Source organism: Bicyclus anynana, chromosome 9 (assembly GCF_947172395.1).
Source record: "Bicyclus anynana chromosome 9, ilBicAnyn1.1, whole genome shotgun sequence".
Classification (NCBI taxonomy): Eukaryota; Metazoa; Arthropoda; class Insecta; order Lepidoptera; family Nymphalidae; genus Bicyclus; species Bicyclus anynana.
The window spans coordinates 13802410-13829703 of NC_069091.1; the positions used below are offsets into that span (position 1 = coordinate 13802410).

At 35.9% G+C, this 27294-nt stretch overlaps 1 protein-coding gene across 1 annotated transcript; it reads left to right on the forward strand.

The window, feature by feature from the left end:
- The first annotated feature begins 1761 nt into the window (after positions 1 to 1761).
- Positions 1762 to 25554, forward strand: LOC112053246 (uncharacterized). Its single transcript, XM_024092618.2, has 9 exons — positions 1762 to 3328; positions 5482 to 5623; positions 15677 to 15805; positions 16366 to 16569; positions 17940 to 18077; positions 18622 to 18677; positions 19259 to 19371; positions 20169 to 20235; positions 23323 to 25554. The coding sequence occupies exons 1-9, from the start codon at positions 1815 to 1817 to the stop codon at positions 24536 to 24538; spliced, it is 3579 nt and encodes a 1192-aa protein (XP_023948386.2). The 5' UTR covers positions 1762 to 1814; the 3' UTR covers positions 24539 to 25554.
- The last annotated feature ends 1740 nt before the right edge of the window (positions 25555 to 27294 follow it).

Genomic DNA, 27294 nt, shown 5'->3' on the forward strand with positions numbered 1-27294 from the left:
CAAAGTGAAGTCGATGTCAAAATATGAGATGATTTTTTTATCGAGCAGTGTTGCATTTTCAATTTTGGGAATTGAAAGTAGACCTTTATTCAACTTCTTATACTTACGCTACGCCCGCTACGCTACGCTTACGCTGGGTTTTAAGGCATCGTTTTTTGAACTCTCGTGCGAATGAGGCCTTATATAATAAGGAAATTCCGTCTTTAATGAGGCCTCATGAGTAAGCAGTGCATTTTCGCTTCTGTGAAGTATCGCGCTATAGAAATTTAGTGTTATAGGTACCTAGTGAATGCTCCTTAAATCTCGATCTCGATAATCTATCTAAATTGTTGCAAACGTTGACAATGTTATCTTCCATATTTTACAGAACATTTTATGGGAGCAAAAGCCCATAATAGCTGCTCGGTTAAGAGGCTGGATCCCAAACCGAGAGGTCTTCGGTTCATAGATAGACAATTTGCAACAACTCAACACAACATAAGCTTTTCTCTTGGAGGGAAATAAGGTACTTAAATTTAACACCAAGTTTAAAAAAAAACATGGCTCAACATAATGAATGGCCCAATAGGAAATTGTATAAGTATAATATATAAAATACCTTATAAGTATCTCTATTGCCTGGTATCTCTACCAGGCAACCCCTGTCTAGAGGACTCGAATATATGTCCATGTACAAGCTATTCCACAGAATACAAATATACAAGTATCTACCTAAGCTCGAGAGCCGTGATAGCCCAGTGGATATGACGTCTGCCTCCGATTCCGGAAGGTGTGAGTTCGAATCCGGTCCGGGGCATGCACCTCCAACTTTTCAGTAGTGTGCATTTTAAGAAATAAAATATCACGTGTCTCAAACGGTGAAGGAAAACATCGTGAGGAAACCTGCATACCAGAGAACTATCTTAATTCTCTGCGTGTGTGAAGTCTGCCAATCCGCATTGGGCCAGCGTGGTGGACTACTGGCCTGACCCCTCTCATTCTGAGAGAAGACTCGAGCTCAGCAGTGAGCCGAATATGGGTTGATGACGACCTAAGCTCGATAGACGTCTATGCTTGTGAAGCGCCAGTAGGAAAGGGGTAACTACAAATATTTATAAATAAAATGTGTGATTATATAGGTACCTACTGGGTTGCCTGAACCACTAAATTGTTTGATTGTAAATAAACTATTTTTAAGACATTACCTACCAACGTTTTTTATTTCAAAACCAAATAACTACTTTGAAAGGCATTTTGTATAATAAAAGAATATCGTCATCATTTTTAACATCAGAATTTTTTCACTGAAGGCTTGGTTTACAGGAAAAGTAATTTGGAGTTTAATCACCCTGCTGCTCCAATATAGGTTATTGGGCTTAGAGGAAAAATTTTGGCTTTGTAAATTGTAACAATAACTATATCAGTTGTTAATTAATGGAATCTCCGGGACCAACGGCAATCTTTAACTTTCCGAATCCGTGCTGCTGCTCATAATTTTTCAAGAAAATCTAATATTTACTTAATAGCCATAGCCAAGACTCGAATGCAAGAATTCATGACTCATAGTCACACGGGTTAACCTAGAACCTATGAGGTGATCAAAAAACCTCGATATACCTATTTATAATAATGTCTGAAATACATACTTTAACTAATTAAAAAGAAACCGTCATGCTACTCAGTCTGCCTTAAGGTGCTATTGCTTACACATTCCGTGATCGATTGGTCAAGCGAGGGCGGGCGGCGTGGCGTGCTACGTCCGATCATTAACCCAGTAGTGTGCCGGCGCGCGGGCGGGCGACCGCTCTCCGCCGCTCAGTCACCCACGACCCGCGATGCAACTACCCGAGCCTCCGCCACCGCCACTCGCGCCCCTCTGGGACCGCGTCCTCCGCGCCAGGGCTCTGCCCCCGGACCTCGACGTACAACTCCTCTACGTGGCCATTAAAGACCGCCTCTCTCATCCGGAGTGGGAAGTGCGGTTGCACGCACTGAGAGTCCTCGCTGACCTGCTCCCCTTATCCGGCAATGCTCTCTCCTTCCCGTTCGATCAAGTCATCGACAACCTTGGACACAGTTCCCCTAACGTCCGCAAGGCCGCCTTGGACGCGCTCAAAGTATTCTGCGTCCACTGCGAAGATCCTGAATGTGCAGCTCGGGCGATCATAGATAAGTTCTCCTACAACAACATTAGACCGCATTCCGCTGAAATGGACAGCAAAATAAATGTAATTACCGGTTTAATACTTTCTATACCGTCAGTAATAGGGATATTGAGACGCCGAACAGCCGATCTGGACATGTTTCCTATATTCCAAATTTTAGGAGAGAAACTTTTTGACTCAATGCACAAAGATGTTGCTCTCCGATCGCTAATGAAACTACGCAGGGTATGTGGACCTCATAAATATACAAACGTTTTCTCACAGTTAGATATAAGAATTCAAGATAGATTTAAGCATTTGTGCGAGGCTTACGATGAAGATTCGCTAGACGTTTATTATGCTCCGAGAAAAGTAAGGAACCAGCCTCTCGTACATATAAATCGTGTCTTCAATAACCCTTTGACCCCAATCTATCTATCTACAGACTCGTCGTCTGAAGATTCTTTCAGAGTGCCTTTTAATAACAATAATTATGCTAAAGTGATTATAGAAACTGAAATTAAATTTGACTCGGATACTGCTATAACAATGACTGTGTTAGAACAAAACGAAACAGAATCGGACAAAAACACGATAAGCGACGAAGATTGTGATAGCTCTGATCGTCTCATGCTGAAATATAGTGAAGGTGATTCAGAGGAAGATTCAGATGTTGTAGTTAAAAAAGTGCGATTCGGTGGTGAAAGTGTAAAAATTCGGACCCCTGACAGTGACAATTTAATGACCAGTGAAGATGACGTTAATCATAATCGTCCTTTAGGTATATTAGAAAAGTCTAGAATAGAACAGGTGTTACCAGAAACGCCAGCCATTGTGAATAAGATGAATGATTTAATGCGTGAGGCACAAGAAAGAGAATCACGTACATCTAGAAAAAGTGGTATTCCATTACCAGTTATAAACAATAAGACACATAAGGGTGTTTCAAAACATACTAAAGTGAAGGTCAAATCTAAATCTCTTAGCGAGTTATATGATTACTTCAATAAGAAAAATGATATTCCAGAAAGCAAGGCAAGAGAAAAGTCGAGGTTTGCTTTGACATTAATGGAGGTGCAGAATCCGGACAAAATTCCCAGTCCAGTCGAATCTCACAGAGAGGTTGAAGTTTTACACAATTTACAAAGGAGTCCGACACTGTCACCCCGCAGACAACAGACTCGTGTTATTGTGGACAATGATAGGTAAGCCTATTTAATAGTCAGAAAAATATTATTATTTAGTAAGATTTCGTTTTGATTTACTCATTTCAATAATGCGTGAAATTAATGCTAAATTAATGTGGCATCAAAGATTTTAAAATATCGTTGTGTGGCATAGTATTTAGTTAGTCCATATTATATAGGTATATCATATCTACTAAGTTAAAGTATCTACTCATATATCAGATTTAAAAACTATAAGTCCCCATTCGCACGAGAGTTTTTTAACAGACGTTAAAAAAGCGTTTAAATATAGTATGAAGTTAAATGAAGTTCTTATGAACTTATTTCCAACGCCCAAAATTGAAAACTGCTCGAGTCGTGTTTTATAAACTTTGTCGTGTGAACATATACTTGGGAATGCATTTGTTGTATGAATGCTTTTTTAACGTCAGTTAAAAAAACTCTCGTGAGAATGGGGTCTTAGTATCAACTGTTATATTTTGAAAAAGTGTAAAAACTTTTGTTTGTTTGCAATAATCCAAGCTAAGGTTATCATCATTTGTGTTTTTAGGTAATTTATTTATAAAAACTAGTTAGGTTATAACCAGGAAATCCAGTAAAACGTAAATATACATCTGTAATGAATATATTCCTACAGATATATTTACGTGGATTACTGGTAAATTTAACCAGAACATCATAATTTAATAGCTAAAAAAAGCTAGCTATTTAGCTTTTTCTCTATTCTTTAATATTTATTTCAAAAGTTTAGTACGAACTTTTGATTATACTTTTAAGAAATTACCTTAATCTAAGCAACTGATTGTGTGTTAGAAGCTAGTAAAACTAGTATCAATGTTAAAACAACGGGAATATCCCAAGAATAATAACATACCACATGGTAAACATTGGGATTTCCAAGATCAATAGTTTACATGCAACACACTTCACTCGTTCGTGTATTAAGAACTTTTATTACGTGTATAATTAAGTAGGAATGGTAATCTTAGTTGAGTACCTAATATTATAAACTGTTATATTGTTGCCAAGATATAAATAATCCTGTACATTTACAATCCCAGTTTCTAGTTCAACAAAGTTTGCACATTCGATGCGATAGCTAATTCTATTATTAAGTATTTGCTGATTGTAACTGCAAAATCTTGATAAAATGCATCTACGTGTGTTAGACAATAATAATATCATCTTGAGAGACTATGTAATATGTTTACTTTAGTTAGGTTGAATTCATAATTTCTATAGAATATTGGGTCGTCATCAAAAAATGGCTCTCATATTTTATAGAGAGCTATACCTAGCTATTTATATTATGCCTTTCTTTGTTAAGATATTTTCTCAAGATGGAGTACCTATACTACAGCTTTTCTTGATGAGTAGGTACTGTTTACCAACAAACAAATTTAAAATGAGGGTATTAATCACTAGTCATTTCACATCTAATAATAACAATTATAATTAACTTATTCATAAATTAATGAAAATAAATAAGTAAGTTTAGAACAATAATTAGATATGGGTAATATATTTCATATAACATTTTATACACAAGCCATACACAATTTAAGATAAATAAGTTATGAAAGGACATGCTTTTTCTACCTTCATTTATAATTTCTTTGTTGGTAAACAGTACGCATCAAGAAAGGCTGTAGTATAATAGTAAGTTACTTATTATAGGTAATTTAGAATTAGACGGGATTCGGATGGCTTAGATAATAATAATAAGGCAATTTTTGATGTCAAGATAGGATGTGAAAATCTATATTATGGCTCAGCATGTATCAATTTCTTACTCACACTCACTTGAAAAGGACAAGTAAGTTTTTTTTTAAAAGAAGCTGAAAAGGAAATTCTTTATTGCACACAAAAATGAAAAAAAAATAAAAATGTTTAATTTAAACTTAGAATTAGCATGCAAAGGCGGCCTTATTGCTATAAGCAATCTCTACCAGGCAATCTCTGAGGATAGGACTTGCAAAGAAAGAGAAAATAATATTTGCCATATATTTTTTTAATATGACAAATATTCCAGCTCCCCTCCAACTAGTTAGAAAAGACTGAGTTAGAAGTGGACAATACGACAATAGTCCAGCCGGCGGGTATCGAATCACTACCCATCGGTGATGAGTCCGGCCTCTTTACCACTGAGCTATTGAGGCTGTTTGTTTCAGGTTTATCCTCAATCTCGTGGCATCTTCTCCCCCCGAGTCGATGCTGTTGGCTCTCCGACCATCGTCACCCTTGCAAGGTCATTACGCTTGGGAGGACCTTCACGTGGTACCGAAACACATCTCCGATCAGCTGCATAACACGGTAAAAACATTGATAATTATTACTAAGTAACTAGTGGACGCCTGCGACTTCGTTCGCGTGTTTTTCTGTTTATCACAAATAGCATGGAAACTATCGCGGACTATTTAGAACTTTTAAAGGGGAACAATTCTGTCATACATGATTTTTGCGAAACTTTAACCGTTTACGCAGCGCACGCACCGTAAGCTCTCAATAGGAAAAAAAACCCCGATTTTAAAACATTTTTCATTGGTTCTCCGCTCCTAGCCAATAGCCTTCCTCGATAAATGGGCTATCTAACACTAAAAGATATTTATTCTTCCGTATTTCTTATTTCCGTAATAAACTGAAGTGGCTCCCTATTCGTCATCGCCGGAATATCCATATACTCACGACGCTGTTCAAAATCTTAAATACCTCTTCTCCTTCCTACTTGCGGGAGCTCTTCCGCGAATCCCCACGCCGTCTCAGACCGGTGCGTTCGTGTGTAAAATTAAAATCTCTATCTGTGCCTCCCTATAACACTGTTTTTTGTGCTAAATCTTTTTCAGTTATCGCAGCGCGTCTGTGGAACTCGCTACCAGATACCATTTTCAAAAAAAACCCATCAGTTGACACCTTCAAACATCGACTTCGTGAACACTATCTTTCTTTATCATCATAGATATATTATATGTATGTATGTATATATGTATTTATTTAGTTATTATTTATATATAGTATTGATATGTACTGTTATAATTTATTTATTTATTAGTGTTATTTTTAATGTATTTAATATTATTTACTTTTATTCTGTTGTACCTATCCATTTCTTTTGTTTAAATCTCTCCCACTGCCAAGGGTCACTGACAGAGATCTCTTATAGAGATAAGTGTTTCCTTGTATACTGTTGTTCTTTTTACTTTTGTGTGTTACTAATATTGGTACAAAATAAATTAAAAAAAAAAAAAAAAGAAAAAAGAATTTTTCAAATCGGACCAGTAGTTCCTAAGATTAGCGCGTTCAAACAAACAAACGAACTGTCAGTTTCAACTCAGCTTTATAATATTAGTATAGATTAGAGGGCATACACAATTTCTAAATTCAATTTATTGGATTATCTTAATTTCTGGTTTCTTTGGGTATTTTCTGATTTTTCATAAACCACCCAAAAAACGAATGCAAAGGAATTGATTAGCTATATTATAATAGATAGATAGACAAATATAATTTAGGAAAAGATAATTTTAAATTTTGTAAAGAAAGAAGAAAACTACACTTTTAAATTAAATAAGTGACAATAGCAAACATATTATTGTAACTTGGCCGGCCGCGTGGCGCAGTGGGTAGTGACCCTGCTTTCTGCATCCAGGGCCGTGGGTTCGATTCCCACAACTGGAAAATATTTGTGTAATGAGCATGAGTGTTTTCCAGTGTCTGTGTGTATTTATACATTATATAAGTATTTATATGTAGTATATAATTGTATATTAATATTATAATATCAACTATCTTAGCACCCTAAACACAAGCTGCTCTGTATGCTTACTTTGGGGCTAGATAGTGATTTGTATTGTTTAAGTATATTTATTTATAATAACTTCAAAAAATAATTTAAATACGCTAATCTCGTGTACACCGTACAGATTTACCTAGGACGGTATAATAAAACCTTACTAGGTATATCTAGGACAAATCTTTATAGGACAATATCGTTTCAGTCAATTTACTTGAATTAGCATTTCACGCTTTACCTTGGACGACGCCGGAGGAGAAAGAATTAATGAATATTCTATTAGAATTTTCGACCCTGACCAATATACTCTCACACCAAAACAGTCTACGAAAGTGTCCCTTCTAGACCGACGGCCTGCGATGCCTAGACATACATCATTCTAGGAATAGGTACTGAAAGTTTGTCAGCCCATCCTCCTACCATACTTAGGTTTCTGCAATACAGTAAAAGAAGCGCGAATAAGGAGGAATAATTAATATTCGCGCTTCTTTTATTCGCGTTTTCACAATACGCGTATTAAAAAATTGCGTCCCAATCTACACTAATATTATAAAGCTGAAGAGTTTGTTTGTTTGTATGATTTAACGCGCTAATCTCAGGAACTACTGGTCCGATTTGAAAAAAGGAATGTGTTTCTCGAAGAGTTGCTGCGAAGCTGAGTGACTGACAGCTGAGAAAAGAACTCATTTATGCTGAGGAAAATATTACAAAAATAAGCTTTATATTTATTTGGACGGTTGAGTATCTGGACCTTTGAAAGTTAAAGCCATCACAATCCAAACTTACATAATTGGCTACCGTAGTTACCTATGGTATGAGCATATTATGCTAATAAAAATCAAACTTTCTAAATTGAGGAGGTCTGGCTGTTGCAGGCATTACAGTCCTCCCTTTCGATTTCATGTTACGTCACAATAAGGGCGAGTCCAAACATAGCGCGGCAATCGTGAGCGGCACGCCGCGTGCAAGCTGCGCTGCGTTTAGACGGCCGACGCGCACGAATGTATTCGTCAAATGTTGCTTTACACTAGTCGAGTAGTCGCGTTGCAGGGCTGTTTGCCACGATTACCGAATGTTGCTGCCGCGCACTTATCGCCGCTATGTTTGGACACGCCTTAACACGAACCGAAGAATGTTTTCTTCGCTTTATTAATTAACTTCGCATAAATGATTGCTTTAACTACTAATGTTATATTTAAATGCTTTAGTTATTATTTCGTGCTATAAATCTAAACAAATATAAATATGTCAAACCCAAACACGCAACAAGATGGACAATCTGGCGTATTCAAAAATAACGACTCACAATATATTCTCAAAATTAAGTATAACAAAAAACAAGCTGATTTTTTTATAATGCGTCTCTATCAATCTGCACCAGTAAGGAACTTAAATGTTTACTTAGAATTTATTCAAAGTAAGATTTAGAATAAATCAACATTTCAAAGAGGTACTTGTAACTACTGGATTTGATGAAACTACTGAACCGTATTTAACAATTCTTTTATCAATGGAAAGCTAGATTATCAGCGAGTAACACGGGTAAACCGTGGAATATCTGCTTGTATTTTACTACAGTATTTTATTACTATTGTTAGATTTTTAATTATTTAAATAATTATAAATACATAAGACAACATATAAAAACTCCTTCTTCCAGATAAATGTTTTAATCTGTACTGTTTATTAATGATAATGGTTTTATTCTGAGGTTGGTAGGGTATTGTGATATATACTCTATGTAAAAGAGGCGAACATGCGATTATGTGGCGTGAAGTTTATTTAATTAATGTATTATCCATCTACCAAAGTAACGATTTGTTTAAGAATGAGTAATAAGTTATTTGAAATACAGTTTATACATTCCAGCTTGTGTTATTTTATTCCTTTGCTTTTATCAGAAGTGAGAGTACCTACGAACACGATGTCATTACCTACATTAAAGTCGATCTACAGAAAGAAAATGTAACGGCATTTAAATGAAGTGTGAATTTGGGAAACAGTGGTTTACATTACGAGAAATGCGATAAAAATCATACGTGTGTACAACCATTAAGTATGTATACCACTGACGGCTATGGGACGCACGCCGCATGGTCCCGGTAAAAGTATTTATGCGATGTCGGTTGTCGATGCTTACAATATCTAACAAGAATGAAGAAACGTAAACGTAACACACTTATACCATGTTGACGATATTTATGAGCAAAACAGTCAAACAGTCCAACAGCACTCATAAGAGGATATTATTTGAAAAACTGCGAGAGAACAGAGAAGAACGTGTAAATTAATAACAAAATACAAAGATGCATGTGTGGTGTTAGCTGCAGAGTTATATGAGATGGAATCCTGTTGGTTTGACGGATGAGAAATACCAATGATGTCTAAATATATTAAACTAGGTGTCTGGTGAGTTTTATTAGTTTGATTAAACAGCCTCATAAATTATTCAGTTGTGACTAATATGAAATAAAATTACAAAGAATAAATAATCACTAGGTGAAACTAAGTATGGTTGATAGGTTGTCAGTTTGTCTGGCTTATTGTCAAAACATTTTTGTTAGATGACTATATCTAGGAAACCAAAATCATTTAAGTGAAAAGTACACACACACACACACACATACACACTGCTCAAGAAATTAACGTATGAAGACAGACCACTCTAGGGTTGTTAGGATGTAGGACACTGGCATAATGTAATATTGAGAAATCTTAATTATAGAACTACATTACATCCGTTGCTGACATGGGACTAAAATGAATTAACTAAAATATTGTTTTTTTTTGTGCCTGTAACTTCAAACTATACATTTGTTATATGTGAGTTTTTATGACTGAATAACATAAAAATTAAAAATATATGAAGTTTTATGTAATGGTTCAAGTATTATTTTAGGCCTTGATGTAGGTACCTGATAACAAGTTTTGAGACAGCTATTACAATATTTTCAGATAGGATTTGCTTAGATATATCATTATGTAGATTACTGTATGTACTTAATATAAATTTTTTTAAATCTTTTAAGAAATTGGATTGATAGATTTCTTGAAAAATAAATTTGTAGTTATGTTTGAAAACCTATTTAACTATTCAAGCGTTGACAACATGCCTTCAGCCTATTTAGTATAGAACAGTTATTAACAATCTGCAGCAACACAGTAAATGATTCTTATCCATGAATATTATTATATTCGGCTTATCTACAAGAGTACTAAGAGATATTATGATATTCATCTTAATGAAATCTTATAATTAATTAAATTGGAGATTTTTTTTTTAGGGTGATATTAAAAAGTTACTTGTGTGACAATTGAGTAATAAATAATTAATTATAATAATATCATTGATCACAAATTGTCTTAGAGCCCAGTCTGTATGGACTTCAAGTAAAGAGACACAGATTGCCATAAATAGGTTGTAAAATATTTGTCTAAGACATATTTTGACAGTTTTGTGGGTGGGTGACGTTGGGCTCTCTTTTCATTAATGGTCATGTGCAGATGTATAGATTCTACATACAAGTAAATTAACCATACTATTGCTGTTGTTTTAGATTCAATCAATCAGTTTATTATTTGCAGATACACTAGTGTATTTAATCCATGTCTCATTTGTTTATTTCTAGCATTTTATTAGATTGCAACATTTTGTATAATTATGAAAATAAGTAATTATTATGGGGTTGTGGTTAGAATTATATATTCGGATGGTTACAATGATATGTGCATAAGGTTTTAACTAGGGTATACTAGTACACTAAAGGTAAAAAAAAAAAATTAGAAAATTCCTTGGCCAACATATTAAGTGGTATAGGTTTTGAATATAGATTTGTATTGGGTCCTTAGGTAGTCAGTACATTTGTGCATCTACAAAGTGCACGCCACCGAGTTGTTGATACCTGCATGCAACTGATGGGTGGTCTGCATCAAGTATGAATCAATATAGAGACTTAAATCATTACATCAGTAAAATAATTAATGGATATAGCCAAAAAAAAAAAAAAAAAAGAAATTTAACAGAATTAAAAAAAAAAGAATATACTAAAATTAATGAATAGGTAAAACCTCTGATAGCAAACTAGAGGTATATAACAAAGGGGGTGGTCTGGTCTAAGACAGGTTTATGCTACTATTATTACAAAAAAGGGGGTAGTCTGAAGATAATTATACAATACATAGTCAAATATCATCTTTTCTTATCTAGTGATAACTACTAGGATTGGATTACATACTAAAATTATTACAATCATAAATCGCAATATTTTCAAGAAGTCTTTATTATCATTAAAAAAAAAAAGCATTTCTTTAAGAGAAAGAGTCTTTTGTCTGAATTAAAGTAAATTGATAGATTAACACATGTTTAACATTTTATTTCATTTTATGTACCGGGTCTAAGGTTCATTCAATTATAGACTGATTTTCTCTTGGATGCTAGGTATGCTAGTTATGTTAAATTAAATTATTTGTCAAACAAGTATGATATTTATCTGAACGATTAAGTGACTGAGCTATGTGATACTGTGTGAAAATATTTGATTACAGATCCGAGATGCATGGATATTGATTGATGAATATGGGATATATGAGATTCTCGTGATAATCATTGGGTTGAACACAGCCCTATTCGACAGTTGACCCAAATCACAAAGATGAGAGAAGTTACACTATGTATTGATAACACACGATTTAAATTTAGTATTTTTATTTATGATATGATGATATTATAATTATGTATTATATTGAGAGTTATTAGTTTTGATATCATATATACATATATTTTAAATATTTGCTCACATCCATGATGTTATTCATTAATTATGACTTACTGATGACGATTTGTGTTTTGGTAAAATTTTAATATAAGGATAGATGTATTACACAGGCCGACACGATTTTCGTTGTCCAAGATATAATTATTTTTTTTCTACTGATTTTGTAGTGCTGATTACGAAATCAGACCTAATTTTATCATATCACATCAGATTTTTAGTAAAATTAATATATTCGCTAGTTTTGATTTTTCAGTGAAATTTTCGAGTTTTGGCACTCTTTCTTTGAATTAAGCGACCTCTCATGAGAAATTACTTCAGTTATAACAACGACACACCTATTTGTAACGCGTTTCGTGGAAATAAGCTGTTATAGTGCCTTTGTTAAAAAAAAATATATATATATTTTAGTTAATGGTTTTTTTTGTTGTTGGAAAACGTCTGATAAACATAACGTCTTCTATAAAGTGTCACAATAGTCCAGATATATTTTGTTACATTTGTTGAAACTTTATGATTCTAAGCAAAAACTGAAAAATTTGTTTAAAATTACAGCAAAAGACAATCTCTACCTTTTGGTACTACCTATGATATAGTGAAAGCAAGACAATCATACAGATATTGTTATTTTTGCTGTATGTTAGAAGCTTTTAAAGTAAAATTTGTTTTCCTTTTTGTAAAAAAAATTGATGTGATAGATTAATTGTGCAGGTATTTTTGTGTTCAAAATACTATAAATTACTGATAATTTTTACTGAAATCAAAACAACGTTCAAAAAGTATTCATTTGTCGGCCGGTGTTATCGATAATATTTTAGATAGTATTATAGTATAGTAGTGTTATGACGACTAATATACCGTTATTTGTTTTGTGAATGACTATGGATATATTTGTTGTATAATAATTTCTCTATTGATTATTACACAGCAAAATAAAATAAATAAATAAATATAAAAAGATTCCAACGAATTGATAAACTCCTTTTTTTTGAAGTCGTTTAAAAATGTATGTATATGTATTTATATCTGATTTTATATTTTGATTATCTTCTATCACATGTCATCTGGAAGTCTAACACGATCATGAAGTCCTGTAACTATATTAGTTCTGAACTTGATGGTGAGGGGTTCGGTGCAGATGCAACACATCATCTGGAAGTCTAACACGATCACAAAGTCCTGTAACTTTACTAGTTCTTGACTTGGTGGTGAGGGGTTCGGTGCAGATGTCACACATCATCTGGAAGTCTAACACGATCACAAAGTCCTGTAACTTTACTAGTTCTTGACTTGGTGGTGAGGGGTTCGGTGCAGATGTCACACATCATCTGGAAGTCTAACACGATCACAAAGTCCTGTAATTTTACTAGTTCTGGACTTGGTGGTGAGGGGTTCGGTGCAGATGTCACACATCATCTGGAAGTCTAACACGATCACAAAGTCCTGTAACTTTACTAGTTCTGGACTGGGTGGTGAGGGGTTCGGTGCAGATGCCATTAATCGATGATGACGAATTTGACAAATATAAATAATGTTTTGAAATGATGAAAATAGATAAGTTGATTGACAAAAGCTTCACATGAACATTATGTTTATTTATAATATGTATCACTCTTATTCTTATTTAACATTTTTATGATAAAAGTATATAGAAGAAATCAAGAATTTCATTATAGTTTCATTGGATTCTTTTAAATAACTTATGGGATGCTGTGTGATAATTAATTATAAAATTTTATTGTTAACATTGTTCTATTTATAGTTGATATTATAGTAATGTCATAATTTCATGATATTCTTGTGTTGTTTGGGGACAAACTTTTAGTAAGGATGGCCGAATATTAGAAGATAAAGACATTACATTTGTAAATATTACATATCGTCTATGTACTTAATGCTTTAAATTAATCTACTACTCTGTCTAAGTTAATTACAATATTTAATAAGTCTCTGTCTAGAGTAAAGCTCCCTCTTGTCATCTGGAAGCTCAGACAAATATTAGAAGATAAAGACATTACATTTGTAAATATTACATATCGTCTATGTACTTAATGCTTTAAATTAATCTACTACTCTGTCTAAGTTAATTACAATATTTAATAAGTCTCTGTCTAGAGTAAAGCTCCCTCTTGTCATCTGGAAGCTCAGACAAATATTAGAAGATAAAGACATTACATTTGTAAATATTACATATCGTCTATGTACTTAATGCTTTAAATTAATCTACTACTCTGTCTAAGTTAATTACAATATTTAATAAGTCTCTGTCTAGAGTAAAGCTCCCTCTTGTCATCTGGAAGCTCAGACAAATATTAGAAGATAAAGACATTACATTTGTAAATATTACATATCGTCTATGTACTTAATGCTTTAAATTAATCTACTACTCTGTCTAAGTTAATTACAATATTTAATAAGTCTCTGTCTAGAGTAAAGCTCCCTCTTGTCATCTGGAAGCTCAGACATACATAAGACCTACCTCGCTAGATGTTGTTTTTCGTCAAAGTACATGATTTACTTGTATGATCTAATGCGATTATAAGAACTGTCTCAGTAGAATCGAGGTTTCATAGTTATAACTTTATATTAACATAACTTTTAGTTTAGTTTAGGAATGACAAAATGACAGACAATTTTGTCATGAATTTGGGTAATTGGACTGAATCTGGAAGTGATTAAAGATTGAATTTATTTCAAATTTGTAAAAACAAGAATTAACATACCAGTTTAACTGAATTTAAGTGTTTGGATTTTTATCAATAGAATCACTATCAAAATCTGTATAGGTCTGTATTCACAATTTGTAAATATTGAATGAGAAATCTGTTAAACTATAATTATATAATTCTTAAAGAATAATTAAATGTATTGTAGGGTGTTTCAACATATTGTTAAATCAAGGTTTAAAATTAGAAAATATCTGTAATGACAAAATTGAATTTTACTACTTGTAAATCAGTGAATTTAGCAAGTAGTAATAATAATAGATTAATTGGGACTCACTTTTGTTATAATTAGAAATTATTGGAGAATTAATGAGTTGTGGTAATAAACATAAATTAAAATTTTAAATACTATGAGACATAGTTCAGTGAATCTTTATAATAATGTAATGTTAGAATTTATTTGTGTTTACAAAGTTTGAGGACAAACTTGTAGTCAGTATGGCCGAATGTTAGATTTTTAATTATTTAAATAATTATAAATACATAAGACAACATATAAAAACTCCTTCTTCCAGATAAATGTTTTAATCTGTACTGTTTATTAATGATAATGGTTTTATTCTGAGGTTGGTAGGGTATTGTGATATATACTCTATGTAAAAGAGGCGAACATGCGATTATGTGGCGTGAAGTTTATTTAATTAATGTATTATCCATCTACCAAAGTAACGATTTGTTTAAGAATGAGTAATAAGTTATTTGAAATACAGTTTATACATTCCAGCTTGTGTTATTTTATTCCTTTGCTTTTACTATTAAAACACACCTTCATCGGCATCGCGACACCTATTCTACAACTCAAAACGTTTAGGTATTTTACACAATGTAAATAAACAAAACCATATGAATCTGTTGCTCAACATTTTATTAAAGCATTATTTATCAATATTGTCATGAAATATCACTTTCCTTTGTTGACCAAATATTTTTTTTATTTTATATGAAAATGATGAAAATGAAAAAATCTGTTATTTATCGAACAGGTAATGTTTCACTGAGATTTACGATTCCGTAGTCAATAAGTAAACCTTGTAGGTAGTTTCGTTTCTGTAATTTAACGTTTATCTATATTTAACAGGAAAACTGGATAGCAGCAGTAAAGGCAGCCGACCATCTCCACAGTACATTGTTAGACGCTGACAATGTTCACGCAGTGGAGCCCGAGGTGACGTCACTAGTGCAGCACATGTGGGCGCTCAGTGATGCGGTGAGAGACAAAGATTTTATGCTATTAGATATGCTACTTGCACGTCAAACTGAGGCGATTAATGGTGACTAATTGTCTTAATTTCATTTAGTCGCATAGTTAAAATTATTTAAAGCTCAAAGCCCAAACACAAGGTAGCTACTCTAAGCCGTCGAGGAGCTCCAATAACTGTCCTTCGTTTTCATCACTAGACCCCTAATGACAGTCATAGCCCAACTACGTGGAAAGTTTTTATCAATACAAATCAATCAAGCCCAAACAAGTAGCCACTGGAAACCGTTGAGGAGTTTCATTATCTGACCTTCGTCTTCATCATCAGACCCCACCTACATAATTATGTAGGTGGAAAGTTCTCATCAATAGGAATCGATCAAGCCCAATCACAAGGTAGCTACTGTAAACCATTCAGGAGTTCCAGTACCTCTCATTTGTCTCCATCGTCAGACCCTCCATGACACTAGAAAACATCCAAGCACATCACACAAATATTTTCCAGTTGCGGGAATGCGGGACGGTAGCCCCTGTTGGTTTGGAAATCATGGTGTTTTTGCTATACGCAGGTGTCCGCCGCACGGGCGCCGGCAGAGGGCGCCGTGTGCGCAGTGGTACGCATCGGGAGCGGCGCCTGCGTGCGTCGCATGCTGCCGGCGCTGGTGCGGCGGATGGGCCGGGAGCCGCCTCCTGCCGCGCTGCCTCACGCGTTGCTGCAGAGGATGGCGCTGCATCACCTCGTCGAGCTGATATTCGACACTGACATCATTGGGGTTTGTTACTTCTGTACTTACATGTACCACAGAATACATATGTACAAGCTTGTACTTGTATACACAAAAAAGAAATCTATCTATCGTGTTCTATCACGAAAATTATGTTAGAATTATATTATTGTTATTATTTTATTTATTTTCGGATAGCTTCCAAAGTCTTCAAGTCAAGTTAAGTTGCTGCGTTCGCCGTAAAAAAAATTGATAGTTGATATAGGTTAGATAATGTTAAAATGATTAATTAGGGGTAAAAGTCGCGGGCCACTGCTTAATATAAATACTTAAAGTACAGTAAAAGCTTCTTATTCACGCTTCCTTTATTCACGTTTTCACTATTTGCAGATTAAAAAATTGCGTCCCAATTCCTATATTCGCGGCTAAATATTTCGTTATTCGCGGATCTGACTGACGAAACTGACGTAAAATCTGCAAATTTAAACTTTAGCTTGCAAATAACTATTGCCGATATTGTGAATGGATGGCTTAAGAATGCCACTGCTTAAAATCACTCTGAATAGCTTTTAAAAAATGTCAAAATACCATTCCATATATTCCATTCCATAAGGTTTCTTTATTCGCGACACATTTAGAGAACGTATCCCACGCGAACAATGAGCTTTTATTGTATACAATTTTCTGTAAGTAGGTCCATTTTTCTGACTGTGTTAAATTCAAGGTCACGAAAACTGCAAAATTATTTCGGCATGATTCAGCTAAAGTTGGAATTAAACCATCACTGTCGACGCCGACATGACCGAGATATGTTTTAATACAAGCTTTAATTACGTATAAAAGCTCTTCGCATTATACCTACCTTAAGCCCGCTGAATTTCTTTTACTACCTACCTACTATAGGTAAGAATAAGGATTTGTCGTATATATAATACCTTCATAATAGTACAAGATTAAACTAATTTATGAGTGTATACGACAAAGGATTTTATTACCAAGGACATCATCAAGGGGGGGTTGGTTCCCCATAATATTATCAACTTCTGCCTCTCCTAGGTAATGGGTTGGCGACGCTCTTGTGTATTACTCATATCTGTGGCGCTAACATGCGACCAACTTGATAATCTCGTGAAAAGAAATAGACAAATTTCAACCTACCTTTAGTTTTTGACATTTCTAAGTGGGCACTACAAGTGTTAAGGTGTCAATGAAGCACAATTTTTTAAATAAATGTTTTACTTCCTTTTTACTTTCTTTCAATAGCGGCGCATCCGGAAATAACGCTCTTTCATTGCGTTGGGACAAAAGAGATGGGAATGTGAGAACTCTGCCGCCATTGGACGACATTTTGTCTATTTCTCTTCACTTGGTCGCATGTTAGCTCCAGAAATAAGTAATAAATAGTGCATTGTCATCAGGGATCAGATAAAGAGACAGAGAACGGCCAACTGCGAGCAGCGCTGTGCCTAGCGAGAGCTGCAGGCCCAGCCGCCGTGTTGGCAGCCGTCCGACGAAGACTCAATGGATCGCCCAGAGCTGATGCTTTTTGCAATAAGGTAATGTGCTATCAATGTACTAGGTGTGCTTGTTTATAGGACTTTTGTACCTGACGGCCTCCGTGGCGCTGTGGTATGCACGGTGGATTTACAAGACGGAGGTTCTGGATCCGATTGAGGTTTTCTTAATTGGTCCAGGTCTGGCTGGTAGAAGGTTTCGGCCGTGGCTAGTTACCACTCTATTGGCAAAGACGTACCGCGCCAAGCGAAAGGGGTGTGGATCTTCATCTTTCTCCTAACAAGTTAGCCCGCTGCCATCTTAGATTGTATCATCACTTACCATCAGGTGAGATTGCAGTAAAGGGCTAAACTTGTAAAGAATAAAAAAAAGAAAAAAAGTACCACTTATAAAACGTTAAACCGACAATTATAGTCGTCAAAAACCAATAGGAAGCCTTCAGACATTTGAAAAACCCGACTTTACCCCACTTTGAGATTGGTCTAGGATTTAGATAACCTATAAATAGGGATAAACTACTGTTTTCGTATGCCATGCCATGGGTATTAAAGTTTCAGAGTAGCAACAATCTTGTGTTCTTTGCAGTTACGCGAACGTCTCACCCGGCCAGTTGATCACGTTAAGCCAACACCAGCGCCGAGGTAAATTGCTTTACCTACCTATATCTATATTAATATTATAAATACGAAAGTAAGTCTGTCTATCTGTTACCTTTCCCCGGCTAAACGGCTGAACCGATCAAGATGAATTTTGGTATAATAGTAAATGAGACCTTGGAGCAAAAATAGGGTACTTTTTGACACTAAAATAAAAATAGACGGCGTGAAATAGGGGTTGAAAAGTTGTATGGAAAGTCCTTAATTTTTACAGTTACAATATAAATCATGAATAAAATACGAAATATAATGTGATTCAAGAACTTATTTTTATAATTTAACCCTTAAAGTGATGAAATAGGGGTTAAAAGTTTGCATTGATATCCACGCGGACGAAGTCGCGGGCGTCCACTAGTTTTATTATGCAAAAATGTTATAGTAATTTACAAATTGTTAACATCATTAAAATTTCTTTCAGTTCTACTTCCTATGTGAACTATGACATGTGGTAGAAGCTGAGCCAATTCTTCTCTTCTCTTCTTCTCCCAACTTCTCCAAACGATGTCACAAAGAAGTCTAGGTGTCTACTATGCTACTAAAATTGACTACTTCACTTATGACGGCAGGAACTCGCACCTCCCAGTGGCTACCCGCCGGCGGGCTCGGTCGACGCCGCCGGCCGCGCCGCCGCCTCGGCCTCGCAGATTACGACCACTACCAGACTCCGCACCTTTGCCAGGTACCTACATCATCATCATCATCATCATCATCATCATCATCATCAGCCAATAATGACCCTTAGAGGCAAGGCGACGGCCTCCGTGGCGCAGTGGTATGCTTGGTGGATTTACAAAACGAAGGTCCTGGGTTCGATCCCCGGCTGTGCAGATTGAGAATTTCTTAATTTGTCCAGGTCAGGCATCTTAGATTGCATCATCACTTCCCATCAGGCGAGATTGTAATCAAGGGCTAACTTGTAAAAATAAAATAAAATAATAAAAAATTGTACATAATTCCTGGCAGGACTAACAGTGAAATTCATAGACGTTGTAGGGCACCCCCAGGGTATCATCCAGCCGCTGAGTGTCGAATTTAACCTCTATTTGTATAAGAATTTGACACTCAGCGGGTGAATGATCCTCTGGAGGTGCCCCTAGAACTAGTCTGTGAATTCCACTGTAATAAGTGAGTTGGAATTTAAACCAACCACAGCCACACTGTTCCAATGCGGTTCATCATCATCATCATTATCAACCCATATTCGGCTTATTATTGAGTAAACACGCTGGCCCAATGCGGATTGGCAGACTTCACACACATAGAGAATTAAGAAAATTCTCAGGTATGCAGGATTCCTCGCGATGTTTTTCCTTCACCGTTTTAGACACGTGATATTAAATTTCTTAAAATGCACATAACTGAAAAGTTGGCGGTGCATGCCCAATTTCATTTGCTCCATTTTTCCATGCCTCTGATTGTGTGGACGTTTACGTTTTTTATTGTTTAGATATTCAAAACGTATTTTTTTTACCGCAGGAGTTTCACCGCCTGGGAGAGATTTTGTTTTGAAACCTAGAGCTGCGATACATCTGATTAATAATAGGTAAGATAATAATTAATTTTACCCGCGATTTAAACGAATTTTATTTGAAAATTGAAAATTTTAAATCACTCTAGTACGAGTTATTAAGCGAACCGAGACCCCAAGGTCCCAAGGTGGTGGAATGGCGACCCCGCACTAGAAAGCGTAGTGTTAGTCGACCCCCCACGAGGTAGGCTGACCACATCAAGCGAGTCGCAGGGATTCGCTGGATGCAGACGGCTAGGATCGTGATGTTTGGAAGTCCCTACAAAAGGCCTATGTTCTGTAGACGTCCATCGGCTGATATGATGATGATGATGATGACTGAATAATTTTTTAAAGACAATCAACTCACCAGTGTCAACTGGTGATGCAGTGTAATATAGTAGCTAACTTGAAGGTCATTAGGTTAACTACTATCGTGCACTGCATCACTAGTGGGTTATTAGTAAGTAACCCATTGTACCTCTCACTACTCATTGGTACTCATTGGACCTATGTAAAAACCCATTAGAGACTATACGAGTCTCTACAGAGGTATTGGACGAGATACATAGAAGTAGATATCTCCGTCTTTACCGACCGTATTACCCAGGCCCGGACCGTCCATACGGCGAACGGAGCGGTCGCTCCAGGCGCCAAATCCTAGGGGGCGCCGAAATGGTAAAGACAAGATCGAATAGAAATTTATGAAATGGTAAAGACAAGATCGAAAAGAAGTTAAAATCTTTATGATTTAAACGGCTTGAATCGAATCGAAATCGAACGGTCGAATTGAGAAACCTCCTCCTTTTTTTGAAGTCGGTTAAAAATGTATGTAAATGTATGTAAAATTTCGATATACGTTAGGCTACGAACTTTTCAAACGTCCCTAGTATACAGGAAGAAATTTTTTTTAGTGCGGATATTTTTATATTTTGTACATAAACAAAATTTAATGATCACGTATTTTTTCTTTTTTTTTTTTAACTCAAAAATAACAAAATTATCGTTAGCTAAAGTTATTTACTTTTGAACAGAATTTTAGGGTCACCCTATTGTGCGTTTATTTTATTTTCGTTTGATACCTAAAGGACGTCACCAGATCACTTTTAAGCTGAATATATCTTGTTTAGTAATAATATGTACATTATTTTGTTTTTTTAGAGTCATAAATTTAAAAAAAAATTACATAAAATGTATCGAACTGTTTGTAGATTTATATTCTATTAATGATACAGAACCACGAAAAAAAATATCCGCACTAAAGACCGAATCACCCTGTATAATGTTAGGAGCAAACAGGAAAGACGCCATAATTGGATCTCGCTCCATTCTAAAATTTACCTCGGTCCGGCGCTGGTATTACCGTAGGTAATTATCGTTGGTAATTAGCCACAACCAAACTCCGAATCCAAGTGACCTTAATCAATTCGGGAGCTATGGTGCCACAGAGAGACTGACAGACAGACACTTCTGGGGTTAATAAAATGAATCCGACTTCAAAATTCAATTTAAAACAGGCGCGTGTTTCCATATTGCACGTGCTAAAAATCGATATCAACATGACGCGTTCTTTGAAAGCAACCACAACAAAACAGTCATTTTCCTAAAAATATTGCGCAAGCCTGCTTTCTGGGAAGTGTTCCACAAATCAAACGGCTCGTTTCTGACGCGTCAGCCCTTATTTCGAGGGGCTCGTAAAAAATATAACTGCCTTTTTGTGTTTTTAGTGGAGTTTTGTGTTTCATAGCAACGAAGGATCGACTTCGGCTTGATAGTAGGGTTGTCACTGTTGCGATGTAGCAAGAATTATAATTTTTTTGGACGTTACGTTTAAGAGTTCATATCATTAAGGTTTTTTTTAAATAAAGATAGAGTGCAATAAGAAACTTAATCTAACTAATCCTAATAGCTATACAAATCGTGCCCACGTGGAATGGTAGCAATAATACTGGCTGCTTTTCTGCGTTGGACAACTAGGCTGATTAATTAATTAATCATTAAGCACATTGTAAAATACTATAATATTATGATGCCCAGGACTTATTCCGAGTCTTTTCTTTACTAACCTGAAGGTACCTATGGACTAAAAGTCGCGTATGTGTTAACTTACTCTAGTTGAAGGAATAGCAGACATACACACTTTTTTATCAAATATGTTTTGTTATTTAGAGTCGCTTCAATCAAAAAAAATCAAACAATTCTCGAGGAATATTTATTAATGCTTAAGTAACCCACGGTGAAGGTATTGCGGTCATCCAAAAGTAAAAGATTTTTCGGTGTCAGTTTTCTTTACACCTTGGTGTGTCAGCCCTATTTAAAAGGGGCTAATACTAGAGAACCTGACGCCTTGTTTGAATACATACACGGGAAACAATCAGGTCAATGGGTCGATAGCTACAGGCGCTAACGTTACTTAGCCGATATACGAACGTATTAAATTGTCTCAATACATCTACAAGTAAGTAGGTACGAGTATATCGATACGATACACCTTTCGATTATCCATTCAAATGACTTGAAAAGTTCAGTATCGTCCGACACGCGCTGTTAGGTGACCACCGGCTATGTTAAATCGCGTGTTGCCGTTAACCTACATTTATAAACTGAAATTGCCTATACGTCCATTCGAGGCACTTATAGGCGCCCTATTTATGCTATCGTAGGATCGCTCCACTTTCGTTATTTGTTGGCGCTAATAGCCAATTACACATGGTTAATTCTTTAATAGAAAATTATACCTCAACCTGTTTCCAAAATAATTCGTACGTATTATCAAAATGCGAACTATGTTGTATGAAAATAACACCGGCAGTTATTTAGTGTGTGTTTAGCATAATATGCAGGTAGGGGTGAGTTCATCAACACTCGTGCGAGCCATTGATTGCGGTGGGTATTGTGTGCCGTGTTGTGTTGTGGCGTCAGTCGAGGCCATGCCGAGGTGATAGCCGGCGGCATGCGGCGCCTGTGCTGTTGCGGGGGCGCCGCCCCGGTGCAACCTGCGCCTAAGACTCCCGACCTCGTCGCCGATCTACCTCCACTCCAGCGGTAACCATTACTCCTGTTCCCAAAATTCCTGTTTCCTGCAGTTTACCATGTGTGTTATAGTAATCATTTTGTTCGCAGAGTCACACCTGACATCATCATTGGCGAAGAGGATAAAGACAAATTAGAGGACGACGAAAAGAAAGTTGAGGAACTTTTTACCGTCGCGGGGACGACAGAAACAGAAAGCAAGCCAGACGAACTTTCCAACGACATTTCGTTAATACGAACTCCATCTTTGCACGCGGAAAACATTTCCGTAGAGTCTGTAAATGTTGAGGATTTATCGGAAAAATCGATACGTGGAGAGGATTTTTCGGATTCGGGTGGCGTCGAAAATGTGTCCGAGAAAAATGTTTCCTTGGCCAGTGTCGAAACTGTCGCGGAGCAAATTTCAATGCAAAGCAGCAACGTTGCCTCGGCAAGTTCACGGCAAAGTTATATCACGCCTGAAGAAATAAAATCTGCAACACCTAAACCTGTTAGTGCGAAATCGTTATCGCTATCGAATCTATCAAAAAGCCCCGGGAAATCTATTGCTTCGTCATTGCGAAGTGAACCAGCTTCTCCGGAGCCCACGAGAGATTTCGAGAGCAGGTCATGCGAACGCGACGTTCGGACTGCACTCGTGGAATGTATGGTACCAGCTCGACATGAAGATTGGGAAGTGATTGTAAATGGTCTCCTTGAAACTGAGCGGCTAGCAAAAGACGAGTGGGCTCGCGCGCCCGCATCCAGCTGGCGGGCTGTCACTCGTTCCGTAGCTGGTCACGTCCGGTCACTTCGCTCGCGCGTTGCTAGAACTGCTTGTTCGACCCTCGGCACGTTATTCGAATTCCGCGGTCGCGGACTTGACCCTGAGTTAGAGGAAGCTGTCAGTGCGTTATTGGAACGTTGTGCGGATGTGAACCGTTTCCTGCGAGCGGACGCTACAGCTGCTCTCGGTCGAGTGGCTTGTGGTGGGAACTACGCTCGCGCTGGCGTAGCCTTGGCCCGGAGAGGAGCCTCGCATCGCGGCGGACCAGTGCGCGCTGCCGCGGCTCAAGCTCTCACCAGGTTAGTACAACAACACGGAGTTGCACGAATTCTGGAACTACCCGTTGAGCCTCGCACCGTTATATTGCGTGCCGCTGGGGAGTTGATAGCTGACGCGAGTCCCGAAGCTAGGATGCACGCCCGTCACCTTTATATTGCATTTTCTGAGGACTCGCGCTTCAGGCAGCTGTTGAAAGATGCAATGCCGGTGAGTCGTTATCGTGCTATTGAGAAATATGTCGACAAATTACGCTGTCGATAACACTAAAGTAAAACAAAAGCGGTAATGTATCACAAGCATTCGCGGAATGAAGAAGGTTATGAATGGAATAGCTAAAAATCTTGTAAAATACTTACGTAAGAAGATTTTATGGATACATGATAATCCTATTGAAAGATTAGATTTTATGGAAATATTACGACACGACTGATTTGTGAAAAATGTATTTTTGTATAGTAATGATTACAATATGGTTAAGCATACAAATATCGCATTGATAAAATAAGTAATAGCTTTCGTGAGGAGTCTTTAAAGTAATTTAATAAATTAATATGTGCCTCGATCGATCGAGGTATTGGTACCAGTATCTATGTTAATGTCAATCACTTTACCTTCAACTTTACCTTGCTACCTGCGTAGGTATTAGGTATTGATATTATAATATCAGAAAGTATAACTGATGTGTTTATATTTGATTGGAAATTGTAGAACACGCACAGTATTGTTATGTGATTTATGGAAGTTACAGAAAACTGTGTGATTAATATCTCTGAACAGATTACATGAAAATGATGTTACTTAGTAGGTATTGTCTATAATTTCAATCCACGATACCTCAATATCAGCTTTGTTAATGGAGTTCCCGAAGAACATTTGTGTAAATACCTTCTTATGTGATTACATGTGGTAAATAGTGCCTAAACAAATTATACCTACAACACTAAAACCCCATAAATAAACATAGTATTAGAAGGTTCAGAAAAAAATTCTGACGCCTCGGAAAATAATTTCATTCATTTTTCGACAATAGTTCGTTAGAACTAACGTTCCAAATTCAAACCGACAAATAAACAGGAACTAACGTTCCAATTTCAAACCGACAAATAAACAGACTGGATTTGTCGCTTTGATTTTTACATGGATTTCAAAAAAGCAAGATAAGTAGTAGATAAGATATTGTTATCCTGGAAAAGGAAAAGTTTTAATATACTCGATGTTGTTGAATTATTTTGTATTGTACCTATTTCTTTACTTTTAATAAATGTATAGATATAACTACTAACTGTTTATATTAATGTTCTACCCACCTACTACAACTTAGTAAACAGTGCAAGTTTCATCATAATCAGTTCAGTAGTTTTTTAAACAGAGTCAAGTAAAGAGTGATACTAGAATTTGTAGAAGAATTAGAGAGATACTCAGAATACAAAAAAGAGAGATATTTATAGGAGGTTTAATTTTTTAACCGACTTCAAAAAGGCAGAGATTATGAACTTGATCAAGTACTATCTTTTTAATTACTTATTCCTTTATTTACCAATGTCATCTTCAGCTGCCGTATTCATCTTCTTACTACTTAGTACCTATTCTATCACAACCTAAAGCCATAGCATAAGGTATGTCAGGAGTTTGCCCAATGAAATATTAGCCTACGTACAATAGGTAATTCATTCCTTTCACACTAATTAATTGCTACTCAAAGGTCTGTACTGTGTCAAATGTTTTACTACTCATAATCGTCCATTTCAAACAACTGAACTATACTATACTAATAGCATTAACAACTGAGTCTTAGGGCCATAAATCATTTCTCTATATCTATCTCGCTTGCACTTATGGGTCTTATGGAGCCGTCTAGTGAAGGGTGTAACAATGAAAGACATATTATCGATAAGTAAAGTTTATTATCGTATCTTGTTCACAAAATTAAAAAAATTAACAATATTTGATTTAATATAATACATATTTCATATTATATAATTATTAACTAAATAAAATTAATCTTCATCTGAGTCTTCATCATCAGAATCTTCGTCTTCTGCCAAATTTATTATATATTAGTATCCATAGTGCGCAACGAGTAACACATGAATGTATTTATTTAATTGCAGTAAACACATTTATAGCAAAAAAAATACGCAATGCAATTACATTAGAAACCGACCAATCAGAATCGTCCAAATCATTATTGACTCATCATTAGCACGTGCGCAGGTAGCCGTTTATCGATAATTAGGGTGCGCAGGTAGGCGCGCTGCACATTCCTATCTTTTTTGACTTTTATGACCGGACGACTCAGATGATAATGCGCATACTATAATAGCATTAACAACTGAGTCTTAGGGCCATAAATCATTTCTCTATATCTATCTCGCTTGCACTTATGGGTCTTATGGAGCCGTCTAGTGAAGGGTGTAACAATGAAAGACATATTATCGATAAGTAAAGTTTATTATCGTATCTTGTTCACAAAATTAAAAAAATTAACAATATTTGATTTAATATAATACATATTTCATATTATATAATTATTAACTAAATAAAATTAATCTTCATCTGAGTCTTCATCATCAGAATCTTCGTCTTCTGCCAAATTTATTATATATTAGTATCCATAGTGCGCAACGAGTAACACATGAATGTATTTATTTAATTGCAGTAAACACATTTATAGCAAAAAAAATACGCAATGCAATTACATTAGAAACCGACCAATCAGAATCGTCCAAATCATTATTGACTCATCATTAGCACGTGCGCAGGTAGCCGTTTATCGATAATTAGGGTGCGCAGGTAGGCGCGCTGCACATTCCTATCTTTTTTGACTTTTATGACCGGACGACTCAGATGATAACGCGCATACTATAAGTATATCTTGAACCTACCGACTATTTTTTTCTGATTGTGTAAGTGCCGTAGGCATATGGGGACCTCAGCTTTGAAGCTCAGGCACAGAATACATAATATGGCTCAGGATTGCCGCTGTGCAAAGAAGATAAGTAGGTAGCTACAATTTT

Excerpts from the sequence above, each read along its gene's own strand:
- LOC112053246 (XM_024092618.2), top strand. The coding sequence starts at position 1,815 with ATGCAACTACCCGAGCCTCCGCCACCGCCACTCGCGCCCCTCTGGGAC. Across the intron at positions 16,570-17,939 it reads TCGACACTGACATCATTGGG|GGATCAGATAAAGAGACAGA; the intron begins GTTTGTTACTTC and ends CATTGTCATCAG. Across the intron at positions 20,236-23,322 it reads ATACATCTGATTAATAATAG|AGTCACACCTGACATCATCA; the intron begins GTAAGATAATAA and ends TTTTGTTCGCAG.